This window comes from Lithobates pipiens, unplaced genomic scaffold, assembly GCF_037356315.1.
Source record: "Lithobates pipiens isolate NorthernLeopardFrog02 unplaced genomic scaffold, aLitPip1_a1.2 Scaffold_8, whole genome shotgun sequence".
NCBI lineage: Eukaryota > Metazoa > Chordata > Amphibia > Anura > Ranidae > Lithobates > Lithobates pipiens.
In genome coordinates this window covers 606,564,786-606,582,455 of record NW_027507903.1, presented here as the reverse complement: position 1 = coordinate 606,582,455, position 17,670 = coordinate 606,564,786, and the positions used below count along the sequence as shown (strand labels likewise).

The window sequence follows — 17,670 nt, the reverse complement described above, 5'->3', positions numbered from 1 at the left end:
GTACACTGTTTACACTCATACCTCATGGGCAGATCAAAGCGCACTGTTTACACTCATACCTCATGGGCAGATCAAAAGCAGATGCCACTCTGTTCCCCAATACATATAGTCAGGTATAGGGCCATTGATTACAGTAATTCAGATTTCATGAAACATTTTGTGTTCAATATTTAATTTCACGAAACATAAAATACGTATGTCAAGACAAAACTTTTGTTTCTGGTTTTGGACAGAGTGGCAAAGGATTAGAAGCCCTTCCTGGCTTTTGTCTGCTACCTGGGAATCAATGAGAGAGATTTACTCTTACTTCCTGTTCTGCTAACAAGGTTTACAAGACAGGAATTCATTGAAAACATGAAGCAGGGACAGGTAAAAATAACAGGGGTCCCAGCTTTCCAAAACTCTAATAAAGAAAAACTATTTTCAGTTTTGTCTGAAATAAAGAAAAAAATGTAGTCTGGGCATACATTTTAAACTTTTTTTCATTTATTTTCATTCATTTTATATACAGAAATTAATTATATATTATATTGCCAAAAGTATTGGGATGCCTGCCTTTACACCCACATGACATTTAATGGCATCCCAGTCTTCGTCTGTAGGGTTCGATATTGAGTTGGCCCATCCTTTGCAGCTATAACAGCTTCAACTCTTCTGGGAAGACTGTCCACAAGGTTTAGGAGTGTGTCTAAGGCAGTGTTTCTCAAATCCAGTCCTCAGGCCCCCCCAACAGGTCATGTTTTCAGGATTTCCCTCAGATGAAACGGCTGTGGTAATTGCTAAGGCAGTGAAACTGATCAAATCACCTGTGAAAAATAATGGAAAACCTGAAAACATGACCTGTTGGGGGGGCCTGAGGACTGGATTTGAGAAACACTGGTCTAAGGGAATGTTTGACCATTCTTCCATAAGTGCATTTGTTAGCTCAGGCACTGATGTTGAATGAAAAGGCCTATCTTGCAGTCTCCGCTCTAATTCATTCCAAAGGTGTTCTATTGGGTTAGGGTCTGGCCAGTCAAGTTCCTATATTCTCATTTTATTTATTTATTTTTATATTTTGATATCAGATCTGCATATACATTCCAAGTACCAAAGTTACAATACCCTATTAAATTAACTGAAATACGGATGATTTATCTCTATGTTTGGCCTCTCGACTTTGTTTTCCAGAATCCTACCACCAAAAGGCCCAAAAAATATCTGTTTGACATACATTATAATTTTAGGTAATTTCAGTTGTTACTTGTTATCATCTCCATATCTGCTAGTAACTGTATAGCCTTTACAAGTGTCTTCTAATAAACCAAACAAAATAACTAACAATTTATAAACACCCAAATAAAAAAATTGTATAACATCAATTTTCAAAATAGTTGTACATATCCATACATTCAATTTAAAGAAAAAGGGAACAAGAAACATTTGTGGAAAGGCGATTTAAAATTCACATTTGTTCTGATAGAAACATAGAAGAACTAATTTTGTCCCGAGCATGCTTGCACTTTTAATTTAACACAAATATGCACATTATGTGCTTTTTAAAAATGTTCTATCATCATAGTGTCCTTCTGCAGGTGATATAAAAAAAATATAGTTAATTGTATATACCTTTTAAAATGTTATAACATTACATTTAATTTGTTCTGCAGGTGATAAAATCAAATGTACATTTTTATGTGGTTTGTACTTTTGCTTAGATCAAAATCAGGTTGTTAATAAAAGGTCTCTGCATAACTAACAGGTCTTTGCAAAATATAAAGGAAGGTATCCACAACAAAAGAATATCAAGCTATTTACATATCAAATGCAATATTTTTATACCTAGACTATAGAGTAGAGGTGGGCATGAGTCTATAAAGGATCAAAGTGCACTGTTTACACTCATACCTCATGGGCAAGTCAAAGCACACTGTTTACACTCATACCTCATGGGCAGATCAAAGCGCACTGTTTACACTCATACCTCATGGGCAGATCAAAGCGCACTGTTTACACTCATACCTCATGGGCAGATCAAAAGAAGATGCCACTCTGTTCCCCAATACACATCATGGATGGTATAAGTTAGTGTGGGTAGTCTGGTAGTTTATTTCCCCCAAGAGAACCTGGAGTGATCAGACATGGACCCAGAACTTGATCACATAATCTACACTGTCCTATCTCTTGAGGAAGACTACCCAACAATGTCTCCTCCCCTGAGGAATCTGAATTATCCATCGAGCCTCAATGGAGAACTGCCAAACCATCTCTCCATCATGAACATTTCAGGGCCACATAAGGTCTCAAATGTTTTAGTGCAGACTCTGCTAGAACTCTATTCCTATCTGGGTTACCAACAAGAAGAAGGTAACGGCAAAGGCATTAACCCAGACTTCTCTGAACAAATATCTAAAATTACATCAAGCAGGAATGGCCAAGAAAATCTTAGTCACAATCAAAACCAGAAAGTATTAAAAAGTAAGCATTGTCAAATTTTCTTATTCCTCTTATTTCCATGTTATTCTTATTTGTTGGCCTAAATAGGGCATACATATGACATATTATTTTACATTCCTAAAATTACAGAAGAAAAACATTTACATTTTTGTCTAAAATTAAGAAACACGTTTTATTATTATTTTCTTTAATATATATATATATATATATATATATATATATATATATATATATATATATATATATACATATATATATATATATATGTTCTCATTTTCGGTGTGTATTTTTTTTATATCAGATCAGCATATGCAAGGCAAGTACAAAACTTACAACACCCTATTATACAAACTGAAATATAAGTGATTTATGTCTATATATGGCCTCTTAAACTTTAAAATGACTTTTCCCAGGATCCTACCACCAAAAGGCCCAAAAAACTTCACTGTCAAAACCTAAAAATCTGGTGTATCACTTACCTGTAATATTTTTGTTTCTTTTACTATTTTGCTGCATCTGCTAGTGTTCAAGGTATCTGTTTGCTGACTTTTCTGTTTCAAATATTACCTTTTAGAAAATATTTTTTTGTAAATAGTTTTAGTTACACTTTATATTCTGTGATTGTGATATGCCTAAAGAAATTGTACATGAGTCCACATCTAGAAGAATTCCAATGGCAAGAGTATTAAGGATGAAAAAACTTGATGGACATATAGTCAACAGTAATCTATCTATCTATCTATCTATCTATCTATCTATCTATCTATCTATCTATCTATCTATCTATCTATCTATCTTTCTATCTTTCTATCTATCTATCTCTTTCTCTCTCGTTATCTGTCTCTTTGTCTTGATCCAATTTTACTTCTCTAAAGAAATATTTATATTAGTCCTTTTTTGAGACGTCAATGTGTTTATCAGTTTGAAATTTTATTTTGTAACATTTTTATTATTGTTTTTCTATCTCCTAAATCAAGTTTTCATGATGTTTGAATTTCCTTGTGCTTATTTCTAGGGAAGTTGGAAGAAGATCAGTATGAAAGATGCAAGCAACCCAGAGTCAATATTGAGGATTTCCAGAACAGCAACTCCAAATCACAATGTAGAAAGAGGACAAACTTCAACGAGGAGCAGACTGCCTTCCTGATCAATGAGTTTGATCGTAACCCCTATCCAAGCTTCACAAAGAGGTGCCATATTGCCAAGATATCTGGGGTTTCTGAACCCAGAATACAGGTAGAAACCTATTTCCTTTTTAACAAAATAGTTTAGTTAGTATTAAGTTGTTGTATATTACACTATTTTAAATTTTACAGTCTAGGCACTTAACTTTTTGCTGTATATTTCTTTGTTTTATACATTTTAATGGGAATCAAATAAATTGCCCTCTGCTGTAACACATTTGGTTCTCCTCCTCCGTTGGAGTACTGCATTTTATAGAGCGGGAACGGTAATTCCAGATTTCATACCAACTGCCACCTTCTGGTGAAATCTGGACTTGTGGGATGACAACTGAGAATATCGTTCTGTGTCAGAATTTTTATATATCTGTGATGCTTCAATCATTCAATTCTTGTACATAACAGCTGTATGAAGGAGATCTGTGGGTGTAGGCAAAATATAAAACATATTCACAAATTTTCTACAATATACATTTCAACATTTTCGGTATCTTAAATATTTTTGTTGACCCTGTCAGAAATCCAGTGATTACTTAGCTTCCTGTAGTGATCTGCTAAATTTGCACTAAAATCTTAACTATTGTTTCCTACCCAGTTTGTCTGTAAATGACAGAACACATCCCATCTGTGTTATGGAGATAAGGAGAGGGAGAGGTGTAGGAAATATACTTCCAAAACATCTGAGCATAATAGGAAATGTACTTCCAAAACATTTGGGCTGCCAAGGTTCACCATTACAGCCCTAGTTGTTCAAGTCACTTTTGATTCCTCTTGTGATAACCTTTTATACAATAAGCATTAACTTTTTATATGTTACAGTGTATAGATGATTAATGAGAATTTATTTTTACATGTTGCAGGTTTGGTTCCAAAACAGAAGAGCAAGACATCTCTCAAAAGATATGAAATCCCAAATTGCCCAGGGTAGTCAGTTCTCAACTCCCAGAGATCTTCCCCACATTGTTCAGAATCCATACCAGAATCTAAAAATCGATGGACAGTTCCAGATCCCAGGAAACATGTGGATGCCAAGTCCACGTCAAGGACTTATTTAATGTTATTTTATTTTAATATGTGATTGTTACAAAGCTGTGATGATTTAACTGATATATTGTGGTTTGCACTTAGTTTAATTTATAATAAAATATGTTCTTATCTTTTAAAATGGGTTGTTGTTGAATCCTTATTATTTTATAAATGATCTTAAAAGTTTTGTTACTTTTTGAAACAGTTGCATGCAAGTGTCACACATATGTTTTTATATGGCATATGATCTCATTTATAAATAGAAAATGTTTATTTGTTCAAAAATTACATATTGGAAATTTTATCTGGGACTAAAACAGCAAGATTTTTTGTTTTCATAACATTTTATTGAAAGGGACATTTGAGATTCCCAGAGATCTTCCTCACATCTTTCAGCAGCAATACTAGAATTTACATATCAATGGACATTTCCAGATCCCAGGAAACATTTGGATGCTGTAAATGCAGCTTCAATTCCATGTCAAGGACTTACCTGATGTTATTTTATTTTAGTATGTGATAAAAAACTATGATTTATTATTTTTTTTTAAAATTATAGTAACTTATAAAGCGCTGTTAATTCACGCAGCATTTTACATATATGTTGCACATTCACATTAGTCCCTGCCCTCAAGGAGCTTACATTCTAAGGTCCCTATCTCAAATTCATACATGCATATGAGGGCCTATTTGTACTTTTGCTTAGATCAAAATCAGGTTGTTAATAAAAGGTCTCTGCATAACTAACAGGTCTCTGCATAACTAACAGGTCTATGCAAAATATAAAGGAAGGTAACCACAACAAAAGAATATCAAGCTATTGACATATCAAATGCAATATTTTTATACCTAGACTATAGAGAAGAGGTGGGTATGAGTCTATAAAGGATCAAAGTGCACTGTTTACACTCATACCTCATGGGCAAGTCAAAGCACACTGTTTACAATCATACCTCATGGGCAAGTCAAAGCACACTGTTTACAATCATACCTCATGGGCAAGTCAAAGCACACTGTTTACAATCATACCTCATGGGCAAGTCAAAGCACACTGTTTACAATCATACCTCATGGGCAAGTCAAAGCACACTGTTTAAACTCATACCTCATGGGCAAGTCAAAGCACACTGTTTACAATCATACCTCATGGGCAGATCAAAGCGCACTGTTTACACTCATACCTCATGGGCAGATAAAAAGCAGATGCCACTCTGTTCCCCAATACATATAGTCAGGTATAGGGACATTGATTACAGTAATTCAAATTTCATGAAACATTTTGTGTTCAATATTTAATTTCACGAAACATAAAATACGTGACATTGGGACCTTAAAGTGTATGCCAAGACAAAACATTTGTTTCTGGTTTTGGATAGAGTGGCAAAGGATTAGAAGCCCTTCCTGGCTTTTGTCTGCTACCTGGGAATCAATGAGAGAGATTTACTCTTACTTCCTGTTCTGCTAACAATGTTTACAAGACAGGAATTCATTGAAAACATGAAGCAGGGACAGGTAAAAATAACAGAGGTCCTAGCTTTCCAAAACTCGAATAAAGAAAAACTATTTTCAGTTTTGTCTGAAATAAAGAAAAAAATGTAGTCTGGGCATACATTTTAAACTTTTTTTCATTTATTTGCATTCATTTTATATACAGAAATGAATTATATATTATTTTGCCAAAAGTATTGGGATGCCTGCCTTTACACCCACATGACATTTAATGGCTCGCCCAGTCTTCGTCTGTAGGGTTCGATATTGAGTTGGCCCATCCTTTGCAGCTATAACAGCTTCAACTCTTCTGGGAAGACTGTCCACAAGGTTTAGGAGTGTGTCTAAGGGAATGTTTGACCATTCTTCCATAAGTGCATTTGTTAGCTCAGGCACTGATGTTGAATGAAAAGGCCTATCTTGCAGTCTCCGCTCTAATTGATTCCAAAGGTGTTCTATTGGGTTAGGGTCTGGCCAGTCAAGTTCCTATATTCTCATTTTATTTATTTATTTTTATATTTTGATATCAGATCTGCATATACATTCCAAGTACCAAAGTTACAATACCCTATTAAATTAACTGAAATACGGATGATTTATCTCTATGTTTGGCCTCTCGACTTTGTTTTCCAGAATCCTACCACCAAAAGGCCCAAAAAATATCTGTTTGACATACATTATAATTTTAGGCAATTTCAATTGTTATCAGTTGTTACTTGTTATCATCTCCATATCTGCTAGTAACTGTATAGCCTTTACAAGTGTCTTCTAATAAACCAAACAAAATAACTAACAATTTATAAACACCCAAATAAAAAAATTGTATAACATCAATTTTCAAAATAGTTGTACATATCCATACATTCAATTTAAAGAAAAAGGGAACAAGAAACATTTGTGGAAAAGCGATTTAAAATTCACATTTGTTCTGATAGAAACATAGAAGAACTAATTTTGTCCCGAGCAAGCTTGCACTTTTAATTTAACACAAATATGCACATTATGTGCTTTTTAAAAATGTTCTATCATCATAGTGTCCTTCTGCAGGTGATATAAAAAAAATATAGTTAATTGTATATACCTTTTAAAATGTTATAACATTACATTTAATTTGTTCTGCAGGTGATAAAATCAAATGTACATTTTTATGTAGTTTGTACTTTTGCTTAGATCAAAATCAGGTTGTTAATAAAAGGTCTCTGCATAACTAACAGGTCTATGCAAAATATAAAGGAAGGTATCCACAACAAAAGAATATCAAGCTATTTACATATCAAATGCAATATTTTTATACCTACACTATAGAGTAGAGGTGGGCATGAGTCTATAAAGGATCAAAGTGCACTGTTTACACTCATACCTCATGGGCAAGTCAAAGCGCACTGTTTACAATCATACCTCATGGGCAAGTCAAAGCGCACTGTTTACACTCATACCTCATGGGCAGATCAAAGCGCACTGTTTACACTCATACCTCATGGGCAGATCAAAGCGCACTGTTTACACTCATACCTCATGGGCAGATCAAAAGAAGATGCCACTCTGTTCCCCAATACACATCATGGATGGTATAAGTTAGTGTGGGTAGTCTGGTAGTTTATTTCCCCCAAGAGAACCTGGAGTGATCAGACATGGACCCAGAACTTGATCACATAATCTGCACTGTCCTATCTCTTGAGGAAGACTACCCAACAATGTCTCCTCCCCTGAGGAATCTGAATTATCCATCTAGCCTCAATGGAGAACTGCCAAACCATCTCTCCATCATGAACATTTCAGGGCCACATAAGGTCTCAAATGTTTTAGTGCAGACTCTGCTAGAACTCTATTCCTATCTGGGTTACCAACAAGAAGAAGGTAACGGCAAAGGCATTAACCCAGACTTCTCTGAACAAATATCTAAAATTACATCAAGCAGGAATGGCCAAGAAAATCTTAGTCACAATCAAAACCAGAAAGTATTAAAAAGTAAGCATTGTCAAATTTTCTTATTCCTCTTATTTCCATGTTATTCTTATTTGTTGGCCTAAATAGGGCATACATATGACATATTATTTTACATTCCTAAAATTACAGAAGAAAAACATTTACATTTTTGTCTAAAATTAAGAAACACTTTTTATTATTATTTGCTTTAAATATATATATATTCTCATTTTCGGTGTGTATTTTTTTTATATCAGATCAGCATATACAAGGCAAGTACAAAACTTACAACACCCTATTATACAAACTGAAATATAAGTGATTTATGTCTATATTTGGCCTCTTAAACTTTAAAATGACTTTTCCCAGGATCCTACCACCAAAAGGCCCAAAAAACTTCACTGTCAAAACCTAAAAATCTGGTGTATCGCTTACCTGTAATATTTTTGTTTCTTTTACTATTTTGCTGCATCTGCTAGTGTTCAAGGTATCTGTTTGCTGACTTTTCTGTTTCAAATATTACCTTTTAGAAAATATTTTTTTGTAAATAGTTTTAGTTACACTTTATATTCTGTGATTGTGATATGCCTAAAGAAATTGTACATGAGTCCACATCTAGAAGAATTCCAATGGCAAGAGTATTAAGGATGAAAAAACTTGATGGTCATATAGTCAACAGTAATCTATCTATCTATCTATCTATCTATCTATCTATCTATCTATCTATCTATCTATCTATCTATCTATCTATCTATCTATCTATCTATCTATCTATCTATCTATCTATCTATCTATCTATCTATCTATCTATCTATCTATCTATCTATCTATCTATCCTACTATCTATCTATCTATCTATCTATCTATCTATCTATCTATCTATCTATCTATCTATCTATCTATCTATCTATCTTTCTATCTATCTATCTCTTTCTCTCTCGTTATCTGTCTCTTTGTCTTGATCCAATTTTACTTCTCTAAAGAAATATTTATATTAGTCCTTTTTTGAGACGTCAATGTGTTTATCAGTTTGAAATTTTATTTTGTAACATTTTTATTATTGTTTTTCTATCTCCTAAATCAAGTTTTCATGATGTTTGAATTTCCTTGTGCTTATTTCTAGGGAAGTTGGAAGAAGATCAGTATGAAAGATGCAAGCAACCCAGAGTCAATATTGAGGATTTCCAGAACAGCAACTCCAAATCACAATGTAGAAAGAGGACAAACTTCAACGAGGAGCAGACTGCCTTCCTGATCAATGAGTTTGATCGTAACCCCTATCCAAGCTTCACAAAGAGGTGCCATATTGCCAAGATATCTGGGGTTTCTGAACCCAGAATACAGGTAGAAACCTATTTCCTTTTTAACAAAATAGTTTAGTTAGTATTAAGTTGTTGTATATTACACTATTTTAAATTTTACAGTCTAGGCACTTAACTTTTTGCTGTATATTTCTTTGTTTTATACATTTTAATGGGAATCAAATAAATTGCCCTCTGCTGTAACACATTTGGTTCTCCTCCTCCGTTGGAGTACTGCATTTTATAGAGCGGGAACGGTAATTCCAGATTTCATACCAACTGCCACCTTCTGGTGAAATCTGGACTTGTGGGATGACAACTGAGAATATCGTTCTGTGTCAGAATTTTTATATATCTGTGATGCTTCAATCATTCAATTCTTGTACATAACAGCTGTATGAAGGAGATCTGTGGGTGTAGGCAAAATATAAAACATATTCACAAATTTTCTACAATATACCTTTCAACATTTTCGGTATCTTAAATATTTTTGTTGACCCTGTCAGAAATCCAGTGATTACTTAGCTTCCTGTAGTGATCTGCTAAATTTGCACTAAAATCTTAACTATTGTTTCCTACCCAGTTTGTCTGTAAATGACAGAACACATCCCATCTGTGTTATGGAGATAAGGAGAGGGAGAGGTGTAGGAAATATACTTCCAAAACATCTGAGCATAATAGTAAATGTACTTCCAAAACATTTGGGCTGCCAAGGTTCACCATTACAGCCCTAGTTGTTCAAGTCACTTTTGAATCCTCTTGTGATAACCTTTTATACAATAAGCATTAACTTTTTATATGTTACAGTGTATAGATGATTAATGAGAATTTATTTTTACATGTTGCAGGTTTGGTTCCAAAACAGAAGAGCAAGACATCTCTCAAAAGATATGAAATCCCAAATTGCCCAGGGTAGTCAGTTCTCAACTCCCAGAGATCTTCCCCACATTGTTCAGAATCCATACCAGAATCTACAAATCGATGGACAGTTCCAGATCCCAGGAAACATGTGGATGCCAAGTCCACGTCAAGGACTTATTTAATGTTATTTTATTTTAATATGTGATTGTTACAAAGCTGTGATGATTTAACTGATATATTGTGGTTTGCACTTAGTTTAATTTATAATAAAATATGTTCTTATCTTTTAAAATGGGTTGTTGTTGAATCCTTATTATTTTATAAATGATCTTAAAAGTTTTGTTACTTTTTGAAACAGTTGCATGCAAGTGTCACACATATGTTTTTATATGGCATATGATCTCATTTATAAATAGAAAATGTTTATTTGTTCAAAAATTACATATTGGAAATTTTATCTGGGACTAAAACAGCAAGATTTTTTGTTTTCATAACATTTTATTGAAAGGGACATTTGAGATTCCCAGAGATCTTCCTCACATCTTTCAGCAGCAATACTAGAATTTACATATCAATGGACATTTCCAGATCCCAGGAAACATTTGGATGCTGTAAATGCAGCTTCAATTCCATGTCAAGGACTTACCTGATGTTATTTTATTTTAGTATGTGATAAAAAACTATGATTTATTATTTTTTTTTTAAATTATAGTAACTTATAAAGCGCTGTTAATTCACGCAGCATTTTATATATATGTTGCACATTCACATTAGTCCCTGCCCTCAAGGAGCTTACATTCTAAGGTCCCTATCTCAAATTCATACATGCATATGAGGGCCTATTTGTACTTTTGCTTAGATCAAAATCAGGTTGTTAATAAAAGGTCTCTGCATAACTAACAGGTCTCTGCATAACTAACAGGTCTATGCAAAATATAAAGGAAGGTAACCACAACAAAAGAATATCAAGCTATTGACATATCAAATGCAATATTTTTATACCTAGACTATAGAGAAGAGGTGGGTATGAGTCTATAAAGGATCAAAGTGCACTGTTTACACTCATACCTCATGGGCAAGTCAAAGCACACTGTTTACAATCATACCTCATGGGCAGATCAAAGCGCACTGTTTACACTCATACCTCATGGGCAGATCAAAGCGCACTGTTTACACTCATACCTCATGGGCAGATAAAAAGCAGATGCCACTCTGTTCCCCAATACATATAGTCAGGTATAGGGACATTGATTACAGTAATTCAGATTTCATGAAACATTTTGTGTTCAATATTTAATTTCACGAAACATAAAATACGTGACATTGGGACCTTAAAGTGTATGCCAAGACAAAACATTTGTTTCTGGTTTTGGATAGAGTGGCAAAGGATTAGAAGCCCTTCCTGGCTTTTGTCTGCTACCTGGGAATCAATGAGAGAGATTTACTCTTACTTCCTGTTCTGCTAACAATGTTTACAAGACAGGAATTCATTGAAAACATGAAGCAGGGACAGGTAAAAATAACAGGGGCCCTAGCTTTCCAAAACTCGAATAATGAAAAACTATTTTCAGTTTTGTCTGAAATAAAGAAAAAAATGTAGTCTGGGCATACATTTTAAACTTTTTTTCATTTATTTGCATTCATTTTATATACAGAAATTAATTATATATTATTTTGCCAAAAGTATTGGGATGCCTGCCTTTACACCCACATGACATTTAATGGCACGCCCAGTCTTCGTCTGTAGGGTTCGATATTGAGTTGGCCCACCCTTTGCAGCTATAACAGCTTCAACTCTTCTGGGAAGACTGTCCACAAGGTTTAGGAGTGTGTCTAAGGGAATGTTTGACCATTCTTCCATAAGTGCATTTGTTAGCTCAGGCACTGATGTTGAATGAAAAGGCCTATCTTGCAGTCTCCGCTCTAATTCATTCCAAAGGTGTTCTATTGGGTTAGGGTCTGGCCAGTCAAGTTCCTATATTCTCATTTTATTTATTTATTTTTATATTTTTATATCAGATCTGCATATACATTCCAAGTACCAAAGTTACAATACCCTATTAAATTAACTGAAATACGGATGATTTATCTCTATGTTTGGCCTCTCGACTTTGTTTTCCAGAATCCTACCACCAAAAGGCCCAAAAAATATCTGTTTGACATACATTCTAATTTTAGGCAATTTCAGTTGTTATCAGTTGTTACTTGTTATCATCTCCATATCTGCTAGTAACTGTATAGCCTTTACAAGTGTCTTCTAATAAACCAAACAAAATAACTAACAATTTATAAACACCCAAATAAAAAAATTGTATAACATCAATTTTCAAAATAGTTGTACATATCCATACATTCAATTTAAAGAAAAAGGGAACAAGAAACATTTGTGGAAAGGCGATTTAAAATTCACATTTGTTCTGATAGAAACATAGAAGAACTAATTTTGTCCCGAGCATGCTTGCACTTTTAATTTAACACAAATATGCACATTATGTGCTTTTTAAAAATGTTCTATCATCATAGTGTCCTTCTGCAGGTGATATAAAAAAAATATAGTTCATTGTATATACCTTTTAAAATGTTATAACATTACATTTAATTTGTTCTGCAGGTGATAAAATCAAATGTACATTTCATGTGGTTTGTACTTTTGCTTAGATCAAAATCAGGTTGTTAATAAAAGGTCTCTGCATAACTAACAGGTCTATGCAAAATATAAAGGAAGGTATCCACAACAAAAGAATATCAAGCTATTTACATATCAAATGCAATATTTTTATACCTAGACTATAGAGTAGAGGTGGGCATGAGTCTATAAAGGATCAAAGTGCACTGTTTACACTCATACCTCATGGGCAAGTCAAAGCGCACTGTTTACACTCATACCTTATGGGCAGATCAAAGCGCACTGTTTACACTCATACCTCATGGGCAGATCAAAGCGCACTGTTTACACTCATACCTCATGGGCAGATCAAAAGAAGATGCCACTCTGTTCCCCAATACACATCATGGATGGTATAAGTTAGTGTGGGTAGTCTGGTAGTTTATTTCCCCCAAGAGAACCTGGAGTGATCAGACATGGACCCAGAACTTGATCACATAATCTGCACTGTCCTATCTCTTGAGGAAGACTACCCAACAATGTCTCCTCCCCTGAGGAATCTGAATTATCCATCTAGCCTCAATGGAGAACTGCCAAACCATCTCTCCATCATGAACATTTCAGGGCCACATAAGGTCTCAAATGTTTTAGTGCAGACTCTGCTAGAACTCTATTCCTATCTGGGTTACCAACAAGAAGAAGGTAACGGCAAAGGCATTAACCCAGACTTCTCTGAACAAATATCTAAAATTACATCAAGCAGGAATGGCCAAGAAAATCTTAGTCACAATCAAAACCAGAAAGTATTAAAAAGTAAGCATTTTCAAATTTTCTTATTCCTCTTACTTCCATGTTATTCTTATTTGTTGGCCTAAATAGGGCATACATATGACATATTATTTTACATTCCTAAAATTACAGAAGAAAAACATTTACATTTTTGTCTAAAATTAAGAAACACTTTTTATTATTATTTGCTTTAAATATATATAAATATATATATATATATATATATATATATATATATATATATATATATATATATATATATATATATTCTCATTTTCAGTGTGTTTTTTTTTATATCAGATCAGCATATGCAAGGCAAGTACAAAACTTACAACACCCTATTATGCAAACTGAAATATAAGTGATTTATGTCTATATTTGGCCTCTTAAACTTTAAAATGACTTTTCCCAGGATCCTACCACCAAAAGGCCCAAAAAACGTCACTGTCAAAACCTAAAAATCTGGTGTATCACTTACCTGTAATATTCTTGTTTCTTTTACTATTTTGCTGCATCTGCTAGTGTTCAAGGTATCTATTTGCTGACTTTTCTGTTTCAAATGTTACCTTTTAGAAAATATTTTTTTGTAAATAGTTTTAGTTACACTTTATATTCTGTGATTGTGATATGCCTAAAGAAATTGTACATGAGTCCACATCTAGAAGAATTCCAATTGCAAGAGTATTAAGGATGAAAAAACTTGATGGACATATAGTCAACAGTAATCTATCTATCTATCTATCTATCTATCTATCTATCTATCTATCTATCTATCTATCTATCTATCTATCTATCTATCTATCTATCTATCTATCTATCTATCTATCTATCTATCTATCCTACTATCTATCTATCTATCTATCTATCTATCTATCTATCTATCTATCTCTTTCTCTCTCGTTATCTGTCTCTTTGTCTTGATCCAATTTTACTTCTCTAAAGAAATATTTATATTAGTCCTTTTTTGAGACGTCAATGTGTTTATCAGTTTGAAATTTTATTTTGTAACATTTTTATTATTGTTTTTCTATCTCCTAAATCAAGTTTTCATGATGTTTGAATTTCCTTGTGTTTATTTCTAGGGAAGTTGGAAGAAGATCAGTATGAAAGATGCAAGCAACCCAGAGTCAATATTGAGGATTTCCAGAACAGCAACTCCAAATCCCAATGTAGAAAGAGGACAAACTTCAACGAGGAGCAGACTGCCTTCCTGATCAATGAGTTTGATCGTAACCCCTATCCAAGCTTCACAAAGAGGTGCCATATTGCCAAGATATCTGGGGTTTCTGAACCCAGAATACAGGTAGAAACCTATTTCCTTTTTAACAAAATAGTTTAGTTAGTATTAAGTTGTTGTATATTACACTATTTTAAATTTTACAGTCTTGGCACTTAACTTTCTGCTGTATATTTCTTTGTTTTATACATTTTAATGGGAATCAAATAAATTGCCCTCTGCTGTAACACATTTGGTTCTCCTCCTCCGTTGGAGTACTGCATTTTATAGAGCGGGAACGGTAATTCCAGATTTCATACCAACTGCCACCTTCTGGTGAAATCTGGACTTGTGGGATGACAACTGAGAATATCGTTCTGTGTCAGAATTTTTATATATCTGTGATGCTTCAATCATTCAATTCTTGTACATAACAGCTGTATGAAGGAGATCTGTGTGTGTAGGCAAAATATAAAACATATTCACAAATTTTCTACAATATACCTTTCAACATTTTCGGTATCTTAAATATTTTTGTTGACCCTGTCAGAAATCCAGTGATTACTTAGCTTCCTGTAGTGATCTGCTAAATTTGCACTAAAATCTTAACTATTGTTTCCTACCCAGTTTGTCTGTAAATGACAGAACACATCCCATCTGTGTTATGGAGATAAGGAGAGGGAGAGGTGTAGGAAATATACTTCCAAAACATCTGAGCATAATAGGAAATGTACTTCCAAATTATTTGGGCTGCCAAGGTTCACCATTACAGCCCTAGTTGTTCAAGTCACTTTTGATTCCTCTTGTGATAACCTTTTATACAATAAGCATAAACTTTTTATATGTTACAGTGTATAGATGATTAATGAGAATTTATTTTTACATGTTGCAGGTTTGGTTCCAAAACAGAAGAGCAAGACATCTCTCAAAAGATATGAAATCCCAAATTGCCCAGGGTAGTCAGTTCTCAACTCCCAGAGATCTTCCCCACATTGTTCAGAATCCATACCAGAATCCACAAATCGATGGACAGTTCCAGATCCCAGGAAACATGTGGATGCCAAATCCACGTCAAGGACTTATTTAATGTTATTTTATTTTAATATGTGATTGTTACAAAGCTGTGATGATTTAACTGATATATTGTGGTTTGCACTTAGTTTAATTTATAATAAAATATTTTCTTATCTTTTAAAATGGGTTGTTGTTGAATCCTTATTATTTTATAAATGATCTTAAAAGTTTTGTTACTTTTTGAAACAGTTGCATGCAAGTGTAACACATATGTTTTTATATGGTATATGATCTCATTTATAAATAGAAAATGTTAATTTGTTCAAAAATTACATATTGGAAATTTTATCTGGGACTAAAACAGCAAGATTTTTTGTTTTCATAACATTTTATTGAAAGGGACATTTGAGATTCCCATAGATCTTCCTCACATCTTTCAGCAGCAATACTAGAATTTACATATCAATGGACATTTCCAGATCCCAGGAAACATTTGGATGCTGTAAATGCAGCTTCAATTCCATGTCAAGGACTTACCTGATGTTATTTTATTTTAGTATGTGATAAAAAACTATGATTTATTATTATTTTTTTAATTATAGTAACTTATAAAGCGCTGTCAATTAACGCAGCATTTTACATATATGTTGCACATTCACATTAGTCCCTGCCCTCAAGGAGCTTACATTCTAAGGTCCCTATCTCAAATTCATACATGCATATGAGGGCCTATTTGTACTTTTGCTTAGATCAAAATCAGGTTGTTAATAAAAGGTCGTCTCTGCATAACTAACAGGTCTATGCAAAATATAAAGGAAGGTAACCACAACAAAAGAATATCAAGCTATTGACATATCAAATGCAATATTTTTATACCTAGACTATAGAGAAGAGGTGGGCATGAGTCAATAAAGGATCAAAGTGCACTGTTTACACTCATACCTCATGGGCAGATCAAAGCACACTGTTTACACTCATACCTCATGGGCAGATCAAAGCGCACTGTTTACACTCATACCTCATGGGCAGATAAAAAGCAGATGCCACTCTGTTCCCCAATACATATAGTCAGGTATAGGGACATTGATTACAGTAATTCAGATTTCATGAAACATTTTGTGTTCAATATTTAATTTCACGAAACATAAAATACGTGACATTGGGACCTTAAAGTGTATGCCAAGACAAAACATTTGTTTCTGGTTTTGGATAGAGTGGCAAAGGATTAGAAGCCCTTCCTGGCTTTTGTCTGCTACCTGGGAATCAATGAGAGAGATTTACTCTTACTTCCTGTTCTGCTAACAATGTTTACAAGACAGGAATTCATTAAAAACATGAAGCAGGGACAGGTAAAAATAACAGGGGTCCTAGCTTTCCAAAACTCGAATAACGAAAAACTATTTTCAGTTTTGTCTGAAATAAAGAAAAAAATGTAGTCTGGGCATACATTTTAAACTTTTTTTCATTTATTTGCATTCATTTTATATACAGAAATTAATTATATATTATTTTGCCAAAAGTATTGGGATGCCTGCCTTTACACCCACATGACATTTAATGGCACGCCCAGTCTTCGTCTGTAGGGTTCGATATTGAGTTGGCCCACCCTTTGCAGCTATAACAGCTTCAACTCTTCTGGGAAGACTGTCCACAAGGTTTAGGAGTGTGTCTAAGGGAATGTTTGACCATTCTTCCATAAGTGCATTTGTTAGCTCAGGCACTGATGTTGAATGAAAAGGCCTATCTTGCAGTCTCCGCTCTAATTCATTCCAAAGGTGTTCTATTGGGTTAGGGTCTGGCCAGTCAAGTTCCTATATTCTCATTTTA

The 17,670-nt window shown here is 33.9% G+C and overlaps 3 protein-coding genes across 3 annotated transcripts; all 3 read left to right on the top strand.

The window, feature by feature from the left end:
• The first annotated feature begins 2,120 nt into the window (after nucleotides 1-2,120).
• LOC143962313 (homeobox protein siamois-like) lies at nucleotides 2,121-4,672 on the top strand. Its single transcript, XM_077471615.1, has 3 exons — nucleotides 2,121-2,457; nucleotides 3,452-3,672; nucleotides 4,478-4,672. Exons 1-3 carry the CDS (start codon nucleotides 2,121-2,123, stop codon nucleotides 4,670-4,672), a joined length of 753 nt encoding a protein of 250 aa, XP_077327741.1.
• A 3,090-nt stretch (nucleotides 4,673-7,762) lies between these two features.
• Nucleotides 7,763-10,401, top strand: LOC143962312 (homeobox protein siamois-like). The gene is made up of 3 exons (XM_077471614.1): nucleotides 7,763-8,099; nucleotides 9,181-9,401; nucleotides 10,207-10,401. Exons 1-3 carry the CDS (start codon nucleotides 7,763-7,765, stop codon nucleotides 10,399-10,401), a joined length of 753 nt encoding a protein of 250 aa, XP_077327740.1.
• Nucleotides 10,402-13,300: 2,899 nt separating this feature from the next.
• Nucleotides 13,301-15,916, top strand: LOC143962311 (homeobox protein siamois-like). The gene is made up of 3 exons (XM_077471613.1): nucleotides 13,301-13,637; nucleotides 14,696-14,916; nucleotides 15,722-15,916. Exons 1-3 carry the CDS (start codon nucleotides 13,301-13,303, stop codon nucleotides 15,914-15,916), a joined length of 753 nt encoding a protein of 250 aa, XP_077327739.1.
• The last annotated feature ends 1,754 nt before the right edge of the window (nucleotides 15,917-17,670 follow it).